The sequence below is a fragment of the Electrona antarctica genome, assembly GCF_951216825.1.
Source record: "Electrona antarctica genome assembly, chromosome: 19".
Classification (NCBI taxonomy): Eukaryota; Metazoa; Chordata; class Actinopteri; order Myctophiformes; family Myctophidae; genus Electrona; species Electrona antarctica.
The window spans coordinates 9,282,044-9,309,357 of NC_136800.1; the positions used below are offsets into that span (position 1 = coordinate 9,282,044).

At 42.9% G+C, this 27,314-nt stretch overlaps 2 protein-coding genes across 4 annotated transcripts; both read right to left on the minus strand.

Moving 5' to 3' along the window:
• Positions 1-4,882: 4,882 nt before the first annotated feature.
• Positions 4,883-19,465, minus strand: slc25a42 (solute carrier family 25 member 42). Its single transcript, XM_079529455.1, has 8 exons — positions 19,117-19,465; positions 14,743-14,872; positions 12,377-12,488; positions 11,709-11,734; positions 10,590-10,756; positions 10,022-10,138; positions 6,389-6,540; positions 4,883-5,555 (listed from the first exon to the last, which is right to left on the minus strand). Exons 2-8 carry the CDS (start codon positions 14,827-14,829, stop codon positions 5,245-5,247), a joined length of 972 nt encoding a protein of 323 aa, XP_079385581.1. The 5' UTR covers positions 14,830-14,872; positions 19,117-19,465; the 3' UTR covers positions 4,883-5,244.
• Positions 19,466-20,669: 1,204 nt separating this feature from the next.
• Positions 20,670-26,867, minus strand: LOC306943386 (armadillo repeat-containing protein 6-like). Of its 3 annotated transcripts, none has more exons than XM_079529674.1 (9): positions 26,762-26,867; positions 26,378-26,539; positions 26,071-26,156; positions 25,476-25,877; positions 25,080-25,239; positions 24,026-24,171; positions 22,491-22,622; positions 22,216-22,353; positions 20,670-21,747 (listed from the first exon to the last, which is right to left on the minus strand). In XM_079529674.1, the coding sequence occupies exons 2-9, from the start codon at positions 26,496-26,498 to the stop codon at positions 21,517-21,519; spliced, it is 1,416 nt and encodes a 471-aa protein (XP_079385800.1). In that variant the 5' UTR covers positions 26,499-26,539; positions 26,762-26,867; the 3' UTR covers positions 20,670-21,516. The 3 variants fall into 3 exon arrangements, with proteins under 3 accessions (XP_079385800.1, XP_079385802.1, XP_079385801.1); XM_079529676.1 differs by having other exon boundaries at positions 26,378-26,507; positions 26,652-26,762; XM_079529675.1 differs by having other exon boundaries at positions 26,652-26,762.
• Between the last annotated feature and the right edge of the window lie 447 nt (positions 26,868-27,314).

Consider the following 27,314-nt stretch of genomic DNA (forward strand, 5'->3'; position numbering starts at 1 on the left):
TCTGCACATCATTCACAATATAATACGCTCTACAAAGCAGAGACAGCTGTCCCCTCCCAGTGAGTGAAAATGGTACGACCCTTATTGCATCACCAGCCACTATACCATCACCCTCCGTCTTGTTGGGCTGATCTGCATGTATGCTGCTCACTTTGTGCCGATATGAATGTGGCCTGAATGTGATCAGGTGTGTGCTTAGCTGTACAGCGCCACATGAATGTGATCAGGTGTGCGCTTAGCTGTACAGCGCCACATGAATGTGATCAGGTGTGTGCTTAGCCTGGCTCAGCCAGTGTGATTTCTGGTATAGAGGGGCGGGTGACGGCTGGATGCCTGGATTGGTTCACCAATCGGAGTGCCCGCCCCCTTCCTCCCCTCCCCTCCCCAGTAGAAAACAGCGGAGCACACTCACACCCCTCTGAACTGTAGTTCACTCCCACTCACCAATGTGGCTCGTTTGCCCAGGCGTTTCCTTTTTCTTGTGAAAACTGAACTCGTGGTCTCCGAGGCTAGTGTGTGCTTAGCTGTGCTGTACAGCGTGACATTGATATGATCAGGTGTGTGCTTAGCTATGTGAATTCCAGATTCACCGGATTCACAATGACTGAATACAATCACAACGTCTTTCAACACAAGGATAACATGACGGTCACAATGGTCTGGACAGAGAGGGGGGGGGTTAGCCCAATTTATACCTAGTCTATATGACGGTGTCCGGCGCTGAACAGTCGATCTACAAGCCCACAACGCGTTGCGATGTAGACGCATTGTAGGCTTGTACATTGTTCGGTGTGAGATTGCATGTATGATGAAGCATGAATTAAGCATTGAGTAGAACATCTAGTCTAGTACAATACTGGAGTCTCTATAGAAGTAGGCCAGTCTCTCCAGCCTCTCTCTCTCTCTCACACGCACACGCACACGCACACACACACACACACACACACACACACACACACACACACACACACACACACACACACACACACACACACACACACACACACACACACACACACACACACACACACACACACACAGGTTCATTTCTGGACTCCGTCTATGCACAATCAGAGAAACGGAGCATCACGGTAGTTCAGGCAGGCATGCAGAACCGTCTATTTAACCAACACTGTCTCACTTACGTATCTACAGTACAAGCTTACAAACACGTATTGTAAGCTTGTAGATCAACTATTTCTGCTATTTTGTGGAAAGATATTTGTTTTTAATTAATAAATGTGTCAGTGATATTACATTACATTACATTACATTACAGTCATTTAGCTCTTTCTATATTTGTTAGTGTATGTGCAATTTGTGATTACAAAGCCTAAAAGGCAAAGGGAAATCCTAATTCCTAATGTTCGATGCAAGACGCAATTAAATTGTTAATTGCAATTTGTGGGACAATTAATCGTCAACTTAATCCTGTAATAACTGTGTATATTTAACCCATTTAGACCAGACGTCGAAATTTAAAAAATGTCTTCTAAAGACAGGTTTTCTGAAATACCTGTTTCTATGTCAGAGGTGCTCAATATTTCATGTCAAGGATCCCAAATATTATGTAATTGGCGGCATTGGCCACCGACCTCCATCTGAAAATATGTTGTTCCAGGGACCTCCCAGAAGCAAAGATTTGAGTTAAAAACACTCTGAAAGAATATATATTCAAAGATTTGCACCACATTTGTGATTTTTCAAAAATAGCAGACCTACAAGCTCGTAGCGCAGCACTCGGTGCTGCGCTATGAGCTTGTAGATCTGCTATTTTTCAATAGCTAAAGCATAACATAATGCTTAACACACCAAAATGGGTTAAGGCTCTGCTAACTCAAGAGTCTGTAACGCTTGCGCACATCGTTCTGCAGCATCGCCGGAGCAAAGCCACACCGGCGAATGAAATTAAACATCGCAATAAACGTTTTTTCTTTCATCTAGACGAAAGTGCCCAGACCAAACCAACCAAAGTGGACGGAGACAAACCCCCCTCCGCCCCCCCCCCCCCCCCATTACCCCCACTTAAAAGTTTCCAGCTGCTCTCTCAATCTGCAGAGCGAATGCTGACGGCCAGTAGGCCATGCTGTGTGTGTGTGTGTGTGTTTTCTCTAAATATAGAGACTACAGACGCGAGGACTGCATCAACACGGTGTGTGGACGTGTTAAACTGTCTTGGCAGCCTGCCCACATACTGACTGCATGGATGTGGTCGCATATGTTTTGACACTCCTGACGCGTTAATGTCAAACGTGAGAACTTTACGGGCGTTCTGTGTGTACACAACATCCTCCCTGAATACATACTGGACACGTGTTACATACCATACTTAACCGCTTAAGCCTGCGGCGAAAACAGCCGATCAGCCGGTAGGTTGAAAGTGGTTAAAGTAATAGGCATTCAAACACTTGCTGTTCGTCAGAGCTCGATGTGAGCCAGGTTAGTAAAAACTAGAGGCTGCTATATACAGCTCTTCAGACTGTGGAATTGAGTTGGTTCCACGTACAGTAGATTCCACAGGTTCCAATGGGTTGAAATTTGATCACGTCTCTTTCAAAGCTGGAAACGAGAGAGACAATTCCTTCTGTAATCGTGAAGGGAGGCAAACTCATTCGCAGAGAAATATGGATAGCAGAATGTCAGGCTTAGTACTATAGGCTGTGGCCTATGGGTCAAACTTTAACGGTTGCCACTAGAATTGCAATATAGGCGTAATTCAGTGTGGTTCTTCTGAACGTGAAACCTCAAGATATTTTATAAGAGAAGCTCCCGTTTCAATGTGACGGCTACCTGTGTCGTCTTGTGACAAAGGTCAAAGCTTTGGTTATTGGATTTCTAACACGGCCCGGGATAAGATTATTTGACAGACTGAACTGTTGAGAACCACTCATTCCATTTTCACACACACACACACACACACACACACACACACACACACACACACACACACACACACACACACACACACACACACACACACACACACACACACACACACACACACACACACACACACACACACACACACACACACACACACACACACACACACACACACACACACACACACACACACACACACACACACACGTTACGGTTCTGTCATTTGTAACTCCTAAAAGGGTGACAAATGATAGGCTACTGCAGGTATTTTCCTGCTGTGGGTGGGTGTAAAAATTATTATGAATCATATACTGTACCTACACGAGGGGCCTCATATTTAAAAGACTGCGTAGCTTTCATACTGAAAGATGGCGTACGGTACCCACAAAACTTTTAAAAGACATTCACGCAGAAACCTCTGCATACCGGATATAAATCTGTGTGCACGGCATGCCAGGTCTTGCGCACTTCATACACCCCAATTAACATGAAATTGAGTGTGCACAAGCCTAATAATAACCCACCCGTTAACTCCCACAGTTAATCATAAATAGTTAAAAATGATGACGAAACCAAGCATGATGGAGTGGTACATCTGTGGTAAAGCACAGACTTGTACAGTTAAAAAGATAATGGTTAACAGAGCACCATCTGTGATAAGTGTAAATTATTAAAACTACAGCCATCGCATACAGCTCCAGTCTGTTCGCCAACATTCAGACATTTGCCAGAATCATATTCACTTAATATAAGAAATACATTTGATGTTCATAGAATTTAAATACTTTTGATACATTATGGTAAAGTCATTCTGTGTAGGTGGCCTTATTGCATTACGAGCACAGAAAATGCACACATTCTACTTGGGGAGGACCGGACATCGCTGCAAATGATGTTGGTCTTCAAAGTGATGGCGTTGTGTGTTCAGGCTAATGTACACATTCTCTAAGCCTGTACATTCTTGTAGCTCTCATGGACTGTATTAGTTTCATTATTCATTCTGGCACAGACCCCACACATAACAAAAAGTATAGTCCTTTTTGTTCCAATGTATTGTTGACAAGATATTAAAAGACTGGTAATTTGATATTTTCCTCCTGTGCTGGGGAAATTAAGATGCCCGTTACATGATCAAACTATTGTGGCATATCAGCCGGCTAAATTGTGGTTCATCATAGACTACTTCTAGTCATCATAAACACTGCACAGTAAATGGAGTGATGAATACATGAAACAGTTGTTAAGGTTATCTGTACTTACGGATGCAACAAGTATGAATAGGGCCTAAGGGACATTAAGGGCCTTTCACACGGGGAGAGACACTACACCGCCGTACTCACTTGCATCTGTGAGGTCGCATTGCGCTCCTCGTGTGAATAGACAATTCATTGCATAGACAAACGCTCAACACAAGGCGGGCATGTATGCCGTGATGCACGTGCCCACTTTGTCGCTATACGTCTGTCAGGTATCCCGCACCTGCCTAGCTGCCCGCTCGTCTCCGTTTGACAATTAATGACCAAGCACGTCAATCGGTCCCTGTGTTAAAAGACGGCTATCCCCACCAAACGAGGGATTAGCTTTTGTTAGAATGGTGTTCCTTCCGCCCTGTAGAAAGACGTCCAGACACACCAATCTATGCCAAGGTACATTGAAACGATTCTGGTGGCTCTTGGTAATACCTTACCAAGAGACTTTATAATTGGTTTTCCCTTTAACATGCCACCCTTACGTACTCTCTCTCTCTGTGCGTGCGCGTGCGTAGTCTAATTCCTTTAAACCTAATTCAAACACAACAAACACAATCTCATAGGGCCACATGTGACGAACAAAATGAAATGTCACCAAGGGGAGGGGTAATCTAGTTTGCGTTGGAAGGGTGTCTGCGTACACAAGGCAGTAAGGCGGGTAAGAGGGGGCTCTGTGATTGATTGACACACACCCGGGGGTTGAGAGAGGCAGGTATTCTGTGTGCAAAAAGAATGAAAGAAAAACTGTAGAAATGGAAACAAAAATTTAGCTTATTGCACTTGGACATACTGTACAGGACATTGTGTGCAGGGTACCATGGGGTACCGGTCGCCTTACCTCGTGCCCGTGGGGGGGGGGGGGGGGGGGGGGGGGGACTCGCTCGTCTCGGGACCCGACCCCTACGTGCACACGTAAAGCTGTTAAATACACTCAACGATGCCCACACAATCCTGAGCCAGTTGACGTTAGGAGAGCGAGCGCTCGTGTTACGAGGTGAACCCTCCTTGTGTTCCTCTCTTCACCTCAACTCGACCTGGTCAGTCTCATGACTGTGCCGCTCACCGGAAACAGCTCCCCCGGCGCGTCGCAGCCCTAGCTTTACCGATCGGGCTATTTGTAGCCCAGCTGTCTGAGCAGGATCTGCGTGAGGTCGAAGGTGGTGAAGCTGATCCCCACGGCGATGGGCCCTTTCACCCAGTTCATGCTGAGGCCCTTGTAGAGTCCGCGGATGACGCCTTCCTCCGCCACGATCTCCCGCATGGTGCCCAGGATGGTGCCGTACGTGTGGCCCGTGACGCCCGCCGTCTGCATGCGGCGCCGCACCACGTCCAGCGGGTACGACGCCGACTGGCCGAGGAGACCGGCGCACGCTCCGAACGCCAGGCGCTCGTACGAGTAGGGCTGCGGCCGCCCGCTTCGCTCTGGGGGCGGGAAGGAGTTACAAAAAAGAAACGCCAACGTCAGTTGGATACTAGGGCTGTCATGATTACAAATTTTAAGTTTACATTTAAGTAATTGCGATTAACGATTGAATTGTGTTTGTGGCATTGAATATTGGAACATATGAATAAAGAATACATTCAAATGTTCGCCTGGTAATCGAAAAATGCACAGGGCAGATATGACAAATAACTGAAATATCTTATCTATAAATGTCTGTCTGTACAGTACATACGTGTGTACGTCTGTAATGCACCTAACTCGAGAACCGTTCGTCCCACAGACTTCAAATTCGACACATGCGTTTCACACCCCACAGGGAGTGCAGTGCCTGGTGTCGGTCGGACCCACGGTTGTCCAGAAACGCCACAAAAGGCCTCTGCCCGGGCTCTGGACAGGGCCCCTGCCCGGGCTCTGAGTCTGGACAGGGCCCCTGCTCGGGCTCTGGACAGCGCCCCTGCCCAGGCTCCATATATGGAGCTTGCCTGTTCTGACATCTGCATAGACTCCATATTTGGGCATGCCTGACAAAGAACTCCATATATGGGCATAAAGGGACACATACATAACTGGGTGGGGCATCCATTATCACCTTGCATCGTTCCAAGTAGGCCAGTGCCCAACGGGCACCACTCTAGAAGCTCTGGACAGGGCCCCAAATTATTACACAAGATTCACAATGATTTGGGGAAAAGCAAAGATTTTTATTCCACATGTTTTAAAAGCTCTGTGGAGGTCATCCTTTTTCATTTTAGCATTTCATTTCTTAATTAGTTTTTGTATCCATATAAGGTTTAACATCAGAGCGTCGTACCTGCATGGATCTTCTTCAGAGTCTCGTAGGTGAAGAAGCTCAGCCCGGCGTAGGGCATGACGCCCAGGATGGTGGGAGTGAAACCTCGATACAACGTCTTCATGCCTTCTTCTCGTTTGATCCTCACAAACACTTGCATGATGTTACTGTACCTGAGCACACAGGGGGAGATGGAACGACTCAAGCCCGGGTGTCACATATGGATTATTTTTAGCCTCATCTATCTTCTATATATATACACAATTGAGAAGTGCACACTTTGTGCGCGCACAGCTTTGTGTGCGGTTCAGTTGCCCAAATCATAGACCGTGACGTATGTGGAGTATGCGGAAGTGCCGTTTATGCCTGCACTTTGTGGCCGTGATACGTCACTGACATTACCTCTGCGTTTTCAACCCGGCTTTGTGGGTGTTCGCAGTTTCCCTTTCCGTGATGCGATGGACCGATTACACAGTGCCCACACAACCTGCCCAGCACGGGGAAAAACACGGTCAGTGGCCAACGACACATCGCTGTCTGCCTACGTTCAAAATGTATGTGAAATGTGTGTCTCTCTCACTCGGACACACGATCTTCACGGAGAAACGACAACACGGACCGCGTGGCATTAGATGTGAGCACGCCGCAGGCGCGCAAGCTAGTCTACATATAATTGGCCCTCACTAATGCTCATTATAAGATCACAAAGAGACATCCAACACACTTCAGCCAAGTTGTGGGTAGGGGGATCAGTGATCAACAGTGGGACAAATTGAATATTAAATAGAAAATCACTTAACACACTTAAATCACTTAACAAACATGGGAAAATAACAGAGTTACTGTACAAGCCAACAACACATCACATTCTTGTCAGCAAGCTACACTGTTGTACTACAGAGTATGAATTAGGCTTAAAGGTGTAGTGACATGAAAAATAAATGTTTTCACACGTTTAGACCATATCCGTGGTCATCATATGGGCATACCTAACAATGGATGCCAAAAAACGGGAAAATTATCAATTTTGTGTTTTTATATCAAAAGTCCATATTTTTTTAATTACTTCCTTAAAACGAAACCGTGCTGCGTGATGATGTGTAGAGATACACATCAATAAAAGCCAATAAAAATGAAGCTCACTCATTTGATTCCCATTGCTGCATGTCCTCCAAACATGTGGTTTTGATTACAGAAATACTCATTCAAGATGACATCCAGACAGTGTATTACTTGTTTTAAACTTAATCATCACGCTAAAATATGTATATAGGCAGGGCTGCACAGAACTTTTTTGGTCTAGTACTCAGAGGAGTACCTGGAGAAGTTACTTGGTGCGCCAAAATGCGGCGACCCGTCTCGCCGGATGGATAAAAGAGGGATGCATGAATAACTTATAGAAAAACTATATTTATTGGATAGGTGGGGACTGGGGAGTCAATGGAGGGTATTGCAACTCTAGATTCATACCATTATATAAAAAAATCTAGAGTTGCAAATTGCAGCTAGGTCCATGTGTGGTCCAGCCCTAAATGCATATTCTAATAAAAACAACGTAATACTTCATAAGGATAATATGAGCATCAAAGCAATAGTTAGGTACTTTAAAAAAAATATATATATATATATATATAATTATATATATATTTAAATAGCCGATCTACTAGCTCACAACGTGTTGCGGAGGCGACACGTTGTGAGCTTGCAGATCAGCTATTTGTTTAACATACGACACGTCGTACGGCGAAGCATACGTCAGGCTTCCCTTTTGTTTTTACCGAGGCAACGTACAATCAGACAGTCAGACACAAAAATAAACAGTGTACACTACCCGACTTTACGATAATAAGGGACAGTATGTCGGGACACGGTGTTGTCATGTTGATAAGCTTCATGTTGTGCAGCAGCAGTGCCAGTCCGCAATGCTTTGCACTCTTCCCACTGTCGGAACTAAAACCTGTACCCGTAAAAAGTCAGTGGCTGCCTAGGCTGTGAGAGACGGCATCGCACACAAGCAACTTGCTCCAGCACCCGGAAAACAAACACAAGCACAGCGGCGAATGGGAAGAGTGCAAAGCATCCAAAGCATCCCCTTTTACAACTTTTACTTTTTAGTTTGCTCCACATCTGAAACGGAGAAGCCGAACCATTTGTGTCAAGTTTTCTCAGTAGTCCTGTCCTCCTGTCAACCACCCTCCTCCCAGCAGCGAGCAGCATAATGGAAATGGAAATGGAATCCTCCCTCGTTTGAGTAAGGATGCGCTGTGATTGGCCACAATGACCAGTGCACTTGTGCAAGACGTGCTGTGATTGGCCAGTAGCTACTTTGAGTGGCAGTCGGTGGGAAATGCTCTCGCTACAGATTTTACTAGTATTCTGGCCATAATAATCATTCTAGGCGGCCCCAGCTGTTGGTACGCAGAAGCGCTTCCCGGCGCTTGATTGACAGCGCAGAATTAATTTTGACGACGCATGCGCACTGGCGCACCGCCTGTGTGCAGGTCTGTATATAGGTTGTAGGTTAGAAAAAAATCCCCTGGATTTTCGTCTGTCATTTTGTAAACAAACCACTCTGCATATGTATGCATGTGGTCGTGCATGACAGACTTACGTCCCTGTCGTCCCATAGCCTGGAGGGGATGCAACGCTCTGAGGCTGAAACTTCAAAATAAAATGCCCAAAGCCATTTCACTACACCTTTAAAGGTGTAGTGAAATGTAAAATACGTTTTTCACACTTTTAGACCATATCCGTGGTCATCATATGGTCATACCTAACAATGGATGCAAAAAAATGGGAAAATTCTCATTTTTGTGTGTTTTTATATCAAACGTCCATAAAAATATATTTTTTATTACTTCCTGAAAACGAAAACATGCTGCGTGATGACGTGTCGAGGCCAACATCGATAAAAGCCAATAAAAATGAAGCTCACCAGTTTAATTCCCAATATCTCCGCATCCGTCCAGCACAGGCTGCACAGCTGCTACTGATTACAGAAATCTTCCGTTTTTATTCCCATTCAAGGTAACATCCATTCAACTTAATCATCACGCTAAAAATGTATCTGAAAACATTATAGGGTAGAAATAAGCCACATTAAGAGTAAACTGGTAAAGCTGGCTGACTATCTGATTTGTAAACAAACATACACACGCTGTCCTGCGTAGCATAGCTACCCGTCCCTAGCTACCGTCCCATCCCCTGAAGGGATGCGACGCTCTGATTGGTTCAGAAACTTCATAGCGGTGTTTCAACTTGAGACCGTCTGAAACTTCAAAATAAAATGTCCACCATTTCCGTTTCACTACGCCTTTAAAGGCGTAGTGGGAATGGGAATAAAAACGGAAGATTTCTGTAATCAGTAGCAGCTGTGGACGGAGATATGGGGAATTAAACGGGTGAGCTTCATTTTTATTGGCTTTTATCTATGTGGGCCTCTACACGTCATCACGCAGCACGTTTTCAGGAAGTAATACAAAATATTTTGTATGGACTTTTGATATAAAAACACAAAAATGAGAATTTGCCCATTTTTTTGGCATGGTATGCCCATATGATGACCACGGATATGGTCTAAAAGTGGTTTTCATTTCACTACACCTTTAATATACCACTATGATTTTTGCATAAGCGTCCAGCATAAGTCCTTACATCTCCTTGGGAGTGACGGCCATCCTGGCTCGTACCATGTCCAGGGGGTAGGTGAGCATGGCTGCGGTGGTACCAGCCATGGAGCCAGCCAGTAACCTTGGAAATGGAGGCAGGGCTCTGGAACAGAGAAGAAAGATTAAACACATGGATCAGAGTGATGCTCACGGGCAAAACGGGGTCACCAAAATCAGCAGGCTAGATCATGTGATGTATCGAGTGAAAAGTTGATATTCTGGCCAGAGGGTGGCGCTAGAGGATAGCTAGGAGGATGGAGTCAGTCAAATAGTGGGTTCATCTGCCAGGAAGCATAAATGCACTGAACATGTTTCATGGCAATATGTCCTATTAGTTTATTTTATTTTTTTGGAAGGGGTAGCATTTGCCAAGTTTTTTGCCCTGGCCAGCTTGTTCATGTGTCTACATAGCCACATGACATGACCTACTGTAGCCACCATAAAGCATCATCTGAAATTGGTTGGGGTGGCTTGGATATTTGATGATTCTGCGAGCGTTGCTGACTCACCGTCCCTCAGTTGTGTGTGTGTGTGTGTGCAAAAAAGCCACTCACTTCCCCTGGAATCCATAGTAGCCTCCCAGCAGTATCTTGTACTGCTCATGGGCACAGAACTGGATGGCAGCATACGGGATGACTCGCACCATGGTGGCAGAGTTGCCCCGCCACAAGCTGAAGAAGCCATCCTTCAGGTAGGTCCTGTAGATCAGCCTGTAGGCCTCCTGCATGGCAAACACACACACGTATGAGCAGCAGGGAAACACGCCGACGTATGAGCAGCAGGGAAACACACACACGTGTGAGCAGCAGGGAAACACACACACACGTGTGAGCAGCAGGGAAACACACACGTATGAGCAGCAGGGAAACACACACGTATGAGCAGCAGGGAAACACACACACACACACACACACACACACGTGTGAGCAGCAGGGAAACACACACACACACACACGTGTGAGCAGCAGGGAAACACACACACACACGTATGAGCAGCAGGGTGACTGCGTGTTCCAACTGGTTACATGCAAGACATGTTAAAGATGATTTGAATATGGGTCAGCATGCCATGAAGTAAAGATCCAATACAACAGGGAAATAAACGTGAATGGAAAATGAGATAGAATAATAAGTCTGTGTGGAAGGAATTCAGTGGCTTCAGAGAAAAACGAAATAAAAATAATATTTTTTAAGTCCTGAGATTTCAGACTGAATTTGTACATTTGAAAATGTAAATACAACTTTTAAAGATGCAATCTGTAACTGTTATGTTCTACCTGAGATCTGAACACCTGCCGTTTTAATATGGAAAGCCTGTTTGGCAACTGCACTTTTGAGCTTCACGCAGTACTACTTGTCAACCAGCAGGTGTCCTACCCGACCACAGGATATAGTGTACATTTCTCAATAGAAGAGCAGGGAGAGCATCTCCAATCACCAAGATTATGGAATGAAGATTTAACTATATTTAGGTTTTTTTAAGGCCTAGGGATAAGAGGAACATGCCCCCACACAGATGTGTTTCTTTTCTTTAACAAAGTTACTTAGGACTGTTTAAAGAAGACCTTTGTTGGTAAAAACAAAAACTCTATAAAAACGCAGTACTCTGGAATTATTCAGTTCTTTAAATGTATTCCAGCACTGGAGGTGAATCTTATGTTCCCCAGACATACCTTGGCAGAGAATCTGGCTGAGGACACTGCAAGGAAAACAAAAACAAAAAACACATCAAGCTTCTTCATCATGGAAACACATACATAGCCTACAATTTCCATACATTGTTTCCAATTCTAACCATCAAAAATGTATCTGGGGACCCCCTGGAAACCCATCAAGGACCACTGGACCCCACTGTGTAGACCACTGTTCTAGACCAGGGGTTGTCAAAAGTAAAAGTAATGAAGGATTTTTCATTTTAAAAAAAAATCTTTCCACTAGTTGAGAAACCGTGAACTGAATGACCTGGTGACCTATGATGACTTTCCATGTAGTCATTTACGGACAAGTTGGAGGTCAAGAAATTCAACAGAAAAAGGGAGTTAGTGCACCGGATTGTCTGGTTGGGTCATTATGTTTAGGAAATGATTAGTAGTCAATGGTTGAGAAACAGTGGGATGTATACACATGGGATGCATAGCAAGTGTTACAAAAGCACTAATCTTAGCCCATATCCCCACCCAACATAACAGTGGTCCCCAGGTTGATTCTAAGTCAGGGTGGTGGTCCCTCGTTCACAATCAGTTGAAAACCCCTGTTCTAGAATCTAGACCATTCTGTGTCCATGTCCTATAATCTAAACTATTTTAAGCCAGCAGAAGTATAAATGGAGCATCCAGCCTGCCTTGGAAGATGATTTTGGTCCTGTCCAGTGGGGCTACAGCCGTCTTCGCTACGGCTCCAGCTAAAGCCCCCGAGAGGAGAGAATTGAGGATGGACGGAGTCTGCTTCAGGCCCTGCACACAGAGACAGAGACTATAGTCACTCTTACATTGAGTGAAACACTCACTCATACATTAGATTTTCCCACTGCTAAAAACCTATTTTCATTTAGATATTTAGCAATTTGCTGATTGCATTGTAGTAGTAAAACATGATTACACACTAGTCACTAGTAGCCACCTAAATCAAATCTCCATTTCTGCCTCTTAGTCTTAGGTTAATGTTTCTTTCTTTGCTCAGATTTTGAGGGGCGCTAGGCCCTCCTATGCCCAGCTTTCCAGGTTTGTGCAAACACAAAACACTTGAAAAAGTGAAGATGTAAAAGTGAGGACGCAAATTGTGATTGGCCAGAATGAGATGATGTATGATGATCAGAGTGGCCCTCACTTCACACGCGTGTGCTTTTTAACGGCTATAAAAGCTCCCATAGCAAAAGTGCCTTCCTCAGCACCTGCATGCATATGCCACTGGTCAATGGCCATGTGTTGGTCAACCCACTGGAGAGAACGCTGGATGAGGACGGACGGACGGACGGACGGACGGACAGGACAGAGTTTTGTAGGATTATAACATGCAGTATAATGTTAGGGCTGTCACGATTACAAATTTAAGTTGACGATTAATTGTCACACTAATAATTGCAATTAACGATGCAATGTGTTTTGGGCATTGAACATATGAATAAAAAAAATACATTTCAATAAAAAATACATTTCTGTTTGCCCTTTAGGCTTTGCAATCAAAAGTTGTACAGGGACGATATATATATGTGAAAAATACAAAGAAGTGACCAACTATCGACAAGCTTTCAAGGTAATAGCTGGTCGACACGCTTAATTGACGATAGTTAATCGATAATTGCTATTTGCGATTAAGTACTAATTGTGACAAGGTTAAATTGATATAATGCTCAGAAAAACAGGTCTATGTTTGGATGGAGAGGAGAGGGCAGGTGGGTGTATGCATGACGAGCCTGTTTTCACACTGATGTCAGTGCTAAGGAAAAAGCGAAGGCACAGCAAATAGCACAAGCTGGTATGTGGGCCGGATCATAGCCAGGCGGTAAGGGAGGGGGGGGGGCACCTTTAGTAGTGTTCCCTGTGGAACGAGACTACTAAACATAGCCTTGTTCAAGTAGTGTTTGAGGAAGAGTAGATTAGACAGGGCTTATGAGGATAATGGCTGAATGTGATGTTGGGCCAGATGTTTTCTCCCACTCGTACGAATACGTCACACCTTTTTACTTGACAATTAACTGTCACATACATAATTGCAATTACCAATTTAATTGTGTTTTTATTTTTTGCATTGTAAACGGGAACATAATGAATAAATATTACATTACTGTTTTGCTTTTAGGCTTTGTAAACAAACTTTGACACGGCGCAGATAAGACAAATAACTATAATATTCAAATGAATTACTGACAAATGTAATATAAAAGATACCCATTCCTACTAGGCAGAAGAAGAGGATAATATAAAAGATACCCATTCCTACTAGGCAGAAGAAGAGGATGAGACACTTTTACGTAACTAGTTTTGAATTTTAATCCCGAAAAGTAACAATTTTCAAGGGCTGCACGCTCTCGATTTCCCTCCACAAGAATTGAGATCACGATTCTCACACGATTCTAATTTTTTCCATGAAAATATGTATTATATAAATATTAACAATAACATAAGCAATAACTAAAATGTATTGGACTGCCAACTAGTGCTGCACGACTCTTCACAAAATGAGATTGCATAGGTGTCCGACTCTAGATCTCGATCTTTCGATTAATTGTGCAGCACAACCTACAGAGCTTGTAACCGATTCCTACAGACAAAGAGGATATACTGTAACTAATTACAACTATTGACTAATCTCCTAATTTGGCTTTTAACCATTTTCAACCTGATTATAGGCAAAATAATAGTCCAAAATTGACAAGAATTGTCCAAAACAGTGAAAATTGCACATCTACAAGCTCACAAGTCACAATGCATCACGAATCATACGACGGGGAAAGGCTGTGACAAGACTTTAAGGAATTTGTGGGTGTCAACACAACTGCCCCTCTGCAGTTTACACTTTCAACCCAGTGTCCCTATTATGGGCCTAATAGGGACCCTACCTTCCAAATATTCCCAAAATAGTGTAAATAGCAGATCACAACACATCACAATACAATACATTGTGAGAGCTGGTAGATTGGCTATTTTAGCACGAGTGACGAGACCATCGTACGCTGATCATCAACATCATTTCACGCCAGCAGCTTACCTCTGGTTGGCTGGAGGAGGCCACCGGCAGCACCTCTGCTTGTGTAAGCACCGCCCGCTGTTCCTGGACTCCATTCCCCATCCCCATGGACTACACACTGATGATACTGGACACACTCATGTACCCCAGCCTCCAGGGGGCGACAGCACCAGATGATGCCAATGACAAAGAGGGACAGAGATTCAGTTTAGATGAGGCAGTGAAATATCAAATGAAGACTCTCAGGTGGGCTGACAATTCCTTTCATTGTGTCAACAACACAATCAATGCCCAAATCATAGTTGTAGACCTTACACTTAAGGGTGAAATTATTTTTCATACAAGCTCCCGTTATTTGTAGTTTTCAGGAAAAGGAAGAAGAATAGAGTTGGAAAGAATTGAAAGTACAAGCCAAGGAAAACAACAGGTCAGATATTCCAAATATGCCTGATATGAGTACCGAATAGAATACAATATCATACTCAGTGGAAAACGATAACAATTATGACAATGGAAAGGGCAGATAATCTGACTAGGATTTCCATTTTTTTTTAGGCTAGGCTAATTGTGTTACTTTAGTCTGCTTTGATATCTCTTTTTTTGTGTCTGCAACACAACACCACTGTCTGGTACGACAACATCACACAATGTCCGCCGGCGTTCCCATGCGCAGCAGAGTGGAGAGAGAGAGAGAGAGAGACGGGTTCAAATGACAAATTAGATCTGTAAAAAAAAACTGTAGCTGGAGGATGGATTTTCATGTGACCGTCCATCCGGTAACGTTTGGTAAGCCTTACATTCAGGTGTGACTACGTCAGGCCATTCAGCAGCGAGTTGCACAACCGTAAAGAGCCTAACCTACCCTACTGTATAATTCATTAATAAGCATGGAAGCAGATATCTCAGAGTCAAATCACGAAATCAGTACTAAACTATTAAGACACAATGATGGAGCCAGAAGTGGAACCATATAATGGTACCTAAAATAGCATCTACATACTGTACTCATTGTGTCACATTATTGAAGATGTATGTATAGAGGGTACTAGGGTATGCGCGTGACTGACATCATCATCATATCTGGAATTGGAAGTTATGCAGGAGCAGCCTACCGAGTGGCAAAAAATACTTTCTGGCCTCGTCCTTGACAGCTCCTACATCCAAACAGAAAAGTCTGATTGCATTAAACAACGTTAAACTCACTTTTCCACTCGATTTGCCTCTCACTTTATGCATGCGTATACCTTGCCTTTATACGTTTGAATAGGGCTTAAGTGTTTTTTTCACATGGTCAGTTATCGTTGCGGTCCAAAAATGGGATCAGCGTTGGACTTAAATAAATCTGGGATCGGTCGGTCAGGCTCTACATGCACAACTGTTTCTTGATAAATCGGATTGTTGTGTTGTCACAGCCGGGGATATTCCAACTGTCTGGCACACACCTTTCAAACGCTTTAAAAAGGCCCTGACTAAGCCATGCAGAGCTATGAAACAACACACCACAGCAATATTGTCCTTAGACTGACAACTTTCATGACCTCTCTGGGTGAAAGGTGTCTGTACAAGGAAAGTCAGCCAACCCATGGGCCCCTCCACACGCATAGAACTGTCAGGAGTCAGGATGTCAAAGCCGGGAAGAACCCCAAAACACAGAATGAAAACGGGGACTAAACTAAAAGGAAACATTCTAGACATACTATACTCAGACTTACAGAAGACAAATCGTCTCTGGGGTGGAGCTCATTAAACAGATCAGTCTCTGGTGAAACAAGAACACCTAGAAGTATTTAATACATTCATGGGTGGAAGAAGAACTTTGTGGAAGTAAAGGTTACCAAGTTAAATTCTGCACTATTATTTGTTTGTTATTTGCCTGATGAAGACCTAGTCGGTCGAAACGTTGCAATTTGTTGCAAGTCTCGGAGCTCTACAAACTGGTGTGCGGATGTTCTTCCTCTTCCTTAATTCTGCACTATACCATACCACAGAAATATTATCTGCCATCTGTATGTCCTGGATGACAAAAACATGTTGTGGTATCAGCATATTGAATAAACGCAAGTAAACTGACTTTTCTGAGGCGACCCTAACCTTACAAAATGTTTACAGACAAGAAGGGCAATGCCCCAGGCCCAGGTAGAATACCTACATTCCTACAAGAAAGAACGTACAGAATTGCAACTTCTAAGAATTCCAAATAAGGCTAATCATTTACACTCCACACAATCAGTCTTGCTTGAAAGCCAGCAGGTGAAAGTACCCTTCAGTAATAGTGTGAGGAGGGGAAATCGGGGGAAGAAAAGATGGATAGAGGCAGTGATGAGACGACAACAGAGAGAAAGTGAGAGCAAACAGAGGGGCAGTTGACATGGCAGGGTAGTCAGGGGCAACTAATGCTTGGCATCACCACAACAGGGCATCAGGCCAGATTCTGGAAAGAGGTGGGAGAGGCGCCTGGATAAGGGGGCTATAAAGCCCCCTTATCCCGGCACCTCTCCCACCTCTTCACCCTCCCTCGCCCTGGCCCAAGCGTGCCCTCTCACCCTCTCCCTCCCAGCCTCCATTCACACAGCAGGCATATCAGTTTACACTTCAAGGTGGTGGGAGTATAGCGGGTTTGTCTGGAGCTTTGCTACAGCTGCAATGGAGATGATTTAACCACTTGCTGTTTCCACAATCTATTTTATATCCATTAAAGAACACTGAGGATTTCACTGTGAACTGAACACACAGTCATCTGTAATTAAATGGTCAGCAAATCATCAAGCAGTGGTGACAGTCTGGAAGGTCATAGTCTATAGATAGATGCTACACAACAGCATTCAAAAACATGACATGTGTTATGACGACTGACATTATCACTTTATGTACTGTATGATTCCAATGATTTCACTTTCACTGGCGCTGCACTGGGACAATCACTTGCGTACGGTATGCACTTAGATGTTTGATATGTCCCTAGCCCTGGCGACCTTACAGGCATATGCAAAGGCTCAACTTATGTAACTTAGATAGCCTTTTATGTAGACTTATAGCACTTGCCATCCCTGTTTGCTTAGTTATTAGAGTTGTAAGCTAGTTTATTAGATTGATTGTTTGATTGAAGTATTTATTAACAGTTTGCAGAATGGGTACAACTACATTTCACATGAAAGCACAACTTAATACAAAGACTGTTACTGTAGACGACACACTGATAAAGCATTACACTTGTTTACAACTGGGTGCTTGAAATGTACTGTAATTCTGCAAACTGTTAATAAATATTTCAATCAATCAAAAACCATTTTCAATTCATCAGAAGGTAACCTTAGACCCTGCTGGGACACAGACGCCTGTATATTGTATCCCAGATAAGATCAGAGTAGATAGATTGAGACTAGGACTAGGATTGGGGTGTTTTATTTTGTTAGGATAGTTGAGTTGGTGCTTTAAAATTGAGGATAGGTTTAAGTAGATTTTTTATCATTATTAATTTTATTTATTTGTTTTACATGAAAGTTACATTCATTGCATCCCTTCTTCACCTGAGACTAAACCTAACCCATGTCTAACCAATGACTAGTCTAAACTAAGTATGCACCCACATTTTACAACCCTGTCTAGAGACAACACATTTTACAACCCTGTCTAGTAGACTATACACAGGGTTGTAGAATGTGTTGTCTCTCTCACACTTGCACAAGACTTGCTGTTCTTTATATATATATATCGATGTTTCAAATGTCTGTCACCTGCCACAGACAGGTATAGTTTCTCTACATCACAATCACTGCTGAATCACTTATTTTATTGACATTTTTAAGCATGCACATAATGTACATTTCAAAATTGATATGCAATTTACTAGCACCGACTACTTTGCGACTATTATTTTGTTTCCTCGTTTCGTTTGGCAAAGTTGAATATATTGTCAAAGTGTTCTGTGGCAATTTGCATTTCAATTAAGTTTACAGTTTGCAGAATTACAGTACATTTCAAGCACAAACTCAATACAAAGACTGTTAACTGTGAGTGGACGACGCAATTAAGCATTACACTTGTTTACAAGAGGGTCCACCATGTTCAATTCATCAAAACATTTAGAGACGTACAAATAGACACTTCTATATAGTCAAAGAACAGAACAGGAATTCATCATAGAGGTAAAAAGGGAAAAGAAACATATATTTTGTGCACCAGTGGTCAACGCGTGCCTACATGTTCATAGAGAACAGTCCAGAAGATTTCGACACATTCCTGTGTGTCTTTGAAGACAAGACAACAAGTTGCAACACATTATATATTAACCTGGCTCGGCTGTATGCATCCACACTCTTTACAAGAAGCCTTATGTTTGCAAGCCATTACCAACCAAACGGTGACTTATCCGAGCATAAACTGTAAACATCTTACCTTACAGATTATTGACACCAGTCGTTGCTTCTGCCTCTCTCTGGGGTGTTATTTTAGGGTCGTTAGCAAGGTTGCTGCTAACAGATTCTGCACACCAACTGAGCTAACGTTGTTGTTTGGCTAACGTTATTAACAATACAACCTGTTGGATAATGTTGATAACATCCAAACACGAACAAATGTAACATTGTCTGTTGTCTGTAACATTGTCATGTCCTCCTAAAGACATTTTCTCTCACATATTTCCAGGACTCGTTGCCCCCAACTGTGACTTTGGCTGGGATCGTCCATGCTGATAAGTGTTTTACTACTGTCGCTACGCGGAATGGACCAGCCGATTGACAAGGGCGACCACCGTGGCATTGTGGGAAATGTAGTCAGTGGGAGGTAGCGTATATTTGATAGGTCCGTTAGAGGGGCGTGATATGTGACTGTGAGCACGCGACCCTCAATAACTGAAACTGTATAAAGGTCTGCTTTCCTTCTTCAAACCTCTCTATAACATGTCTATGGTATATTCCCTCTAGCCTAATTAGGCAACAGGCTAAGGCACTATAGTAAATTAAAGAATACTACTACTACTACTACTAATAATAATAATATTAGACAAAGCACACTAGTAATAAAGGTAACAGCACAAGTAGGCATCAAAATGCATTTCTTCTTTCCATTTCCATCATATGGAGTAACTAGAATTTCAGATAATTTGATCTAAAAGATGTCACCACATTGCTCCAATTCGTTGTACTGGCTCCCTATCTACCTTAGAATTCATTTTAAATTACTTTTCATTACTTTTAATTCGAGTTTGGCACCTCCATACATTTCAAAGCCCCTCATCCCCTACAGTCCAGCACAGTTCGACACTTTGAACTTCATTCCTCCAATGTTATGTACTTGTATGTACGGCACTTTGTAAACCTGCATGGTTTAAAAATAAAATAAACTAAACTGTATAGTTATGATTACACCTGCACATCCTGTTACACTACCACCCCAAAGATCCTTAACAAAAACATACAGACTCACAAGAACATACACTCACATTTGACAAACAATGTGATTCCTGAATATTCAGAACAACATTAAAGGTGTAATAGATGAAAATGTGCTCGTTGCAAAATTAAGTTTGCAGGCCAAAGGAGTGGGGACCAAATTAGTAATTAAATTGTGAGATGGCAAAGGGCGACAGCACTTGTCAGAAGCCCAAGAGGGCAAAGCCAACGCTCCCCAGTCGAGTAAGGAGGATTATATTAATGTGGAGGAGGTTGAATGGGAATGATACCAGGGAAAGATAAGACCCCCCAACCCCCTAACCAAGGTAACTTAGTTACCTTGGTTAGGGGGTGTGTTATAAAGTGCGTTATAAAGCTCCCGGTGTGCGGTAAGGTAACAGAGCGATTTGTTACAGCTTCTCTGCACAGTGGACAAAATTAACACCATCGTGTAGCTTGTTGCCCTCACTGTATTGCATAACCTATGCTTCAAGTTATTTCCTTTACCGATCATGTTTCCTTCATGCTACTAATGAGATTTAAAAACATACAAACAACTATAAATAATCATTTTAATCATTGTGTGGCATTTGTTTTGTTTTTCCATACACAGATGTGACTCACATCCTCCATACACAAGAGCAGCATGCAGACAGAACCATCAGTTCAACAGCAAATGCTGATTTGCTCTCTTTTGTGATACCTGTTGAAGGTCATAATAGAGCAAAAACTCTAACTCTGACTCCAGTAGCCTAATTAATTACTGCTAGCTATAAGTGAGGACAGTGTGCGGGACTTCATTTTTTCTCAAACACATTTTGTCCAAGCGGGGTCAAGAATGTAGGGCATTGCTTAAAAAAAAATCACACCCGGATGTGATTTCACAACTGGCTTTTTCTGTGCAGAGAAAATGACCACGGTTGCTACGGTCATCCAGTTCACCCGGGTGTGATTTAATTACGTCAGAAATTATTTTGAACATAGCAACCATGGTCATTTTTGTATGCACACAAAAGCCAGTTGTAGGAGTGGTTTACACCACTCAATAAAACTGCATAATACACACATACTTATGGATATCAAAACAAACAGACATGTCAGAAAACAAAAGTAAAACAACACATCTAAACCAGGACTGGGCAATTATCCAATAACATATCAAACATCCGAGATGTAGAACGGACCTCTGTAATCGAGGCAAAAGTATGTAATAATTGTGATATTGTTTTGAAGTCATGTCGTCCAGCCCTAATCTGAACGTTGCACATCATTAGAACAGGGCAATTCTTTTGTCGAGCCTGAAAACCAAGAATGTTGGGTGCAAACGTTGAGAACCAATGGTTCTCAATGTCTTCAACATCAGTTCCGGGGACCACAAGGTGTCCAAATGGACCCTTCGTATCTGTCAGTCTGAGTCTGAATGTTGCACAATGTTGCCCTTCTTGCCCGTCCACAGCTCTCTGAGCTCCACTTTACATCCCAGGTCTCTCAGGGCCGCTCGGCACACATCACCGCAGTCCTCGTTGTAAGAGCGCAGCGCCTCCAATATCAGGGCCTCTGCTCCCATCTCCAGGATGGACTGGCTGAACGCGTCGGTGCGCCCCACCAGGTTCCTCAAAAGCATGCAAGCCTGTTTCTGTTTGGATGTGGAGAAAAGGAAGCTATATTAACACATTTTGTGCCCAAAACGTCTGTGGACGTCCTGGGTATTACCGCACGTGCATAGCCCAAGACGTCTGTAGACATCTTTGAAAAAAAAAAAAAAAAAACAGAAAAATCAAAACACTTTCTTTTAACACGTGGTGCCAAAGTTTGTGTTTTCGCCATTGAGAATGCATTTGGCGTTTAAATTAAATAACTCCGAAACTATAAAACATTTCAAAGTAAAAAGTTCCAGCATGTGTCTCCACAGTCAGCTGAATTATAAAAAATGTGAATGGATTTTCTAGGTGAAAGTGATTTTGGGCAGTTTTGCATGTTAAAGGAACATGTTCAGTGATTGGGTGATTTGGAAAAAAACCTGGTCCGCCCCGGTAACAAGATGAGTTTTAATGCTTTAATGACTTCAAGGGAGCTTGTTAATTATGAGGCCCTCTTGAGTTACCTGCACATTGACTTGGCCACGGTGAGACTTCATGGCCTGTATGGCAGCCAGGGGTCCCCCATTGTCCATGATGACCTGGCAGTTGTTGAGTTTTCGAAGACACAGGACAGCCAGACACGCGCAGCCCTGCTCACACACCTACAGGAGAATAAGAAAACAGATCCTAAGCCTATTTTATACTCTTCCTCGAGTAGGACGGCGTCGCTTGCCGTTAGCTCGTAGATTTTACAGACCTTACATTTAATGTAAACACAATATTTAAACATTAAACTCACATTGGAGTTGCCCATGTGTGTGTTCATGGCGACCACAATAAGTGGCACCCCACCCGCGTTCACCACCGCGTCCTTCACGTCATCATTCCCTGCTATGGCTCCTATAGCACTCAGGACCTGTCGAACTATGTCCTGTAAAAGAAAAGGGCAGCTCAATGAGAGGACTGCTAGGACAGCATGGAAGATCTTTGTCCTAGCACAGTTAAAAAGCTGGGTGACATCCCGCACAAGTGTTATCATTAGATCATTAGATTTAGTGTGCCTGACAGGTGTTGACACTAAGGGTTGCCTACCTGCCCCTGAGTGGTAAATAAAACTTTCGGGCAGGTGGAGTAAGCGGGCAAGTTCTTGTTTGAGATGGGACACAACAGTCTATAAGCATAACATGTCTAAACACTTGAATGTGGACAGAATGCTCCGTCTTCTGGTCTGTGGAATGTAAAATAAGAGCACTGTTTAGCACTGTTGCCAACCCATAGTTATATATAGCTATGTAGGTATTTGGCATAGAAATTGAGGTAAGATTTTCTTATCGCTCAGGCCTAGAAAGTAAAAAAAACAATGTGTTAAATTATACAGTAATTCAAATTTTACATAATTTTATAATTGACAATTTTCTTTTAGGACAAGTGGGCATGACCTTTGGGCGAGTAGATCATGACCTGTACTTGCCTCTATGACTTTAGTGTCAACCCCAGCCTGACATTGATATTCAATCTCATCCCATTTTCTCTGTACTTTGTGAATTACACATAATGTACAATAATCCTTATACATGTTAAATGCCTTCGTTTAGCTAAATCGGGCTTTGTTCAGACTGCAAGGACACCTGATTTGTTCCTCAAATATGATCTTTAGGGACTGACTGTCCACACTGCTATTTGCAAGTGATTAAACTGGATTTGTGTATTCAGACATCATCGACCTGTCTTACTCTGCATTGGGTTTCTGTGGTAATCAGAGGCGTATCTACAATAAGGCGAGGGCAGGCGTCCGCCTGTCCAAATCTGGCCTGGCCAAAATCCATACAATGAGAAAAAAAGAAGACAAAAACAAGACCTGAGAACTATTAATGGACAGCTGATTGGCCGTTGCGGTAGAGCGCGACCCTCAATCACCCATTGGAATGTAAATGCATGCCTTTCAGCCTTTGTATCCTACTCGTCTGGCAGGTATATCTCTTTGAAAACCTTTAGTGCTACGATTGTGCGCGGGGAGACGACAATTAACACATGATCTTGCCTGCCCAAAACGTAATTCCTGGATACGCCACTGGTGGTAATGACGACATACGACATACATGCAAGCAATGCTTAACTCAGTGTCTGTTGTATGACGGTCAAAAGTATAAATCTTACACACCTTTAGAAATATTTGAATCGCATTGCTCACCATCTAGGAATGTAGTTCAAATCTGATTCTCTAAACGTTTTTCAGACTTGATCAAATAAATCAGATTCCAATCGGGCAATTATACTTATCTTACTGCTGCTGACATTTTCATATCATTAACATATCTTGTAGAGTAAACGTACCTTCGACTCAAAGCTCTCTGCAAGCAGTGTCATCATGAATTTTAACCCTCCAAGGTCACAGATGTCTTGACAGAACTCGTTCCTCACAGCCAGATGGGACAAGGTGGCACACAGATCACTGAGAACAGGGACCTTATCGGGATGAGCTGAAAGGGAGATAGATGGCAGAGACATAAATATAAGAAAATAGTATAAACATCAGCAAAATGGATGTTGAAAAAAGAAAAACATATTTAATTGAAGTATTTCTCAGTATTTTGACAGTAGCCTAATTGTAGTATGCCACTTGCCAAAAATAACAGATCTACATTCTACCCTTGGGTGATGGAGCTGGAGCATAAGGGCATGCACGTCACACATGTGCTACCTACGCATCAGAAACATCAGCTTCTCGGTTCACTTCCATTCTATGGAAGCAAAGGGGTGGAGCTCTCTGTTGCAGCATTTTGGGGTATGACCTACAAGCTCGTAGCGCTTTTGACGTCTTTTTCAAAGTAGCCTGCCTAGAGGGGGGGATTCAAATTTGCCGGCAAAAACAGCTGGTGGATTCTATTGGTTCACTGATCTGTGCTATCTCTATAGTCATGTGTTCAAGACGGATCTGTCCAATATTTCATATTCCATCCTAATTGGCTAACATTGGCTTTCAAAGTTTGCAGGATTGGCCCGTTTTGAACAAAAAGCCTCAAATCATGAACACAGCGTGCAATTTACGTGTAATCTTTCAGACTTAGACCTACTAGGCTGAGGAATATATCCCACCCTTTTCACATTGGCCTGTTATAGCGCCACCAACAGGTGGACAAAATGCCTCAAATCATCCAATTGCCATCCAAGGCGTGAGAAGAAATGGCACCCTTTTCACATTGGCCTATTATAGCGCCACCAGGAGGCCACAACCTGACCTGCCCTGGTGGAGACCTGTGCCCCAAGGGGCACTTTATCTAGTTGGTTAGTGACATTCAAGGTTCACTCCCACTACTTTGACTTTTTTGGCTTGTATTTTTTTATTTCAGCAAGGACAACCACTCCAATGGATAAATGTGTGTCTTACATTTGGCAGCCTCGATGATGACCTTCAGTCCATTGTTTTCCATTACGATGAGCTTGGCGTGGTCGTGAGCGTGTCCGAACGGAACTCTGATGTCGTCATCGAAGGTCATGACCCTGAGAGCTGCACTGGCCTCCTTAACCACCTCCGCACATGCGATGTGCTGTGTGATTAAAGATTCAACAAGTTTTATTCATCATTAACTCACGAATAATAAACATACAGTAGATTACCGTATATACAGTGAAATGTTTGAGTGGCATGCTCGGCAGACTGTGTCAATAATAGATCATAATAAAATAAAGATATAATAAAAAAACTGTAAAAACTAAGCGGCAATAAATAAGGTGTGAACTGTGAAGTGTGTCAGTGTCTACATGTAGAAAATGTCTAAATAACCTTAGTGATGGCACGCGTCATCAGTGCCAGAACACCAGCCTTGACAAAGTCCTGTCGGTTTTGCTCGTGCTTCAAACAGCAGTGGCGCACGGTGCGAAAGCCCACACGTGTCACAGCGGGGTCTTCCCGGTAATTATATAGGATAGAGAAGAGGAGGCCAACGCCCTCTGTGTTTAACAAGTCCGGCTGTCCATCCGTCAACATGGCCAGGGCAGCGAGAGCCACCAACAGATCTCCTTGCTCCTCCAAGCTCTTTCTGCAGCAGGAGAGAACAATGGCGAAGGCACCTTTCTGACCCGCCAGGTACCTCTGTGCAAATCCCACAGAGCACTGCTCAGTGAAGCGTTTGAGGTCTGCAGTCATGTTGGGATTGTCTTGTCCGAGTCGAAGGGACTCCAAGGCCTGTCAGAGAAGAGACAGGGGGTCTAAATGGACTCTTACAGGTCTGTAACTCCGAGTGTACAAATGGAACCCTTATGGGTCAATTTTGTTTAATATGTACACTATCAGAGTTATGTCTGTCCTCACTATAAAAACATTTCAGAAACACTGATTTAGACTGTGTGGGGCATTATTAGTTTCCCCCAACTCTCACCTGCAAGACCTCATGAGTTTGGCCCTCTTGTGTGTCATCATGAGATGATGTCGGTACGGCCTTCACTATAAAGCTTAGGTCCACACCTGACAAAACAGGCAGAATAGAATATAAATGACTTGTCATTTTCTGGTTAGTGCATAACAAACATGTCAAATAATCGCATGCAGTCCATTCAGCAATGGGTTCATTAATACTGTATAGTATATGACTACTACTAAATATAGGTGGTAAATATTAGCATGACATTAAATCTAAGGATGCAAATATAGCGTAGCATCAGACAGTGTCCATCCATGTTTGTTACCTTGAGACTCAAACTGCTCCACAGCTTCTCTTAGTGCCTCATCTGGATCCATGTCAAACTCTTCGACGTTCTCTTTGACAACATCATCAAAGGTCTCCTGTGTGATCCTGCGCCTGGACATCTTCAGTCTCTGGATGGGAGTTTTCCTCCGAGGTGGAAAGCCTGGTGAGGCGAGGTTAGGATGGCAGAGGTTGTTTTATTAACACAAAACGATGTCATTCAGTTTAGCGTTCATGATATCCACAGTGGCTACTACAGCGTCATATCAACGTACCTAACCCTTCTGCTCCTGGTGTAAGTTAACAAAGATAACAGTAAAACTATAAACAATGAAACGACAAACTGCTTCCACCCATCCACCGCCCAAGTGATAAGTTAACCAACCTGCAGAATGGATGAGAGAACAATATTTACGCTGTTTACGTAGCAAGTTCAGTACAGAACCAACGTTGTCCAGGCACGTCAATTTTACAGAATAGCAGAAAGCACAATTGTGCTACCCATAACTATGCTCGTGTGTGTACAATAATATAGAACAATAGTTCTGTGGGGTAAATATGAGAAAACAAGTTTATTTATTTATTATGGAGTTGTACAGTGTGGCTTCTAAAACTAAACGTCTACAACTGAGGCAGAAATACTGTACTATCGACTATTAAAAGGTGGAGTGATATTTTAATCGTGTAGGAACCCCGAGTCGGTAGGAACCATAGGGTTAGGAACATCAGATGTCGTTTCCGGTACATTTAGCAACTCATGTATTTTTAAACAGAGTAGTACCAGTAGTACACTCCTTTTTGCGTATCCTGTGCATCTTTGTATGTTTACATTGGTTTTATAATAATAATTTATATATATATATATATTATATTATTATATTATTATATATTATTTTATTATTATTATTATTATTATTTTTAGAGCAGGGGTTTTCAAC

Excerpts from the sequence above, each read along its gene's own strand:
- slc25a42 (XM_079529455.1), bottom strand. The coding sequence starts at position 14,829 with ATGGGGATGGGGAATGGAGTCCAGGAACAGCGGGCGGTGCTTACACAA. Across the intron at positions 12,489-14,742 it reads CCTCCTCCAGCCAACCAGAG|GGCCTGAAGCAGACTCCGTC; the intron begins GTAAGCTGCTGG and ends CTCTGTGTGCAG. Across the intron at positions 11,735-12,376 it reads GACCAAAATCATCTTCCAAG|TGTCCTCAGCCAGATTCTCT; the intron begins GCAGGCTGGATG and ends TTTTCCTTGCAG.
- LOC306943386 (XM_079529674.1), bottom strand. The coding sequence starts at position 26,498 with ATGTCCAGGCGCAGGATCACACAGGAGACCTTTGATGATGTTGTCAAA. Across the intron at positions 24,172-25,079 it reads CATCATCGAGGCTGCCAAAT|CTCATCCCGATAAGGTCCCT; the intron begins GTAAGACACACA and ends TCTCCCTTTCAG. Across the intron at positions 22,354-22,490 it reads CACACATGGGCAACTCCAAT|GTGTGTGAGCAGGGCTGCGC; the intron begins GTGAGTTTAATG and ends ATTCTCCTGTAG.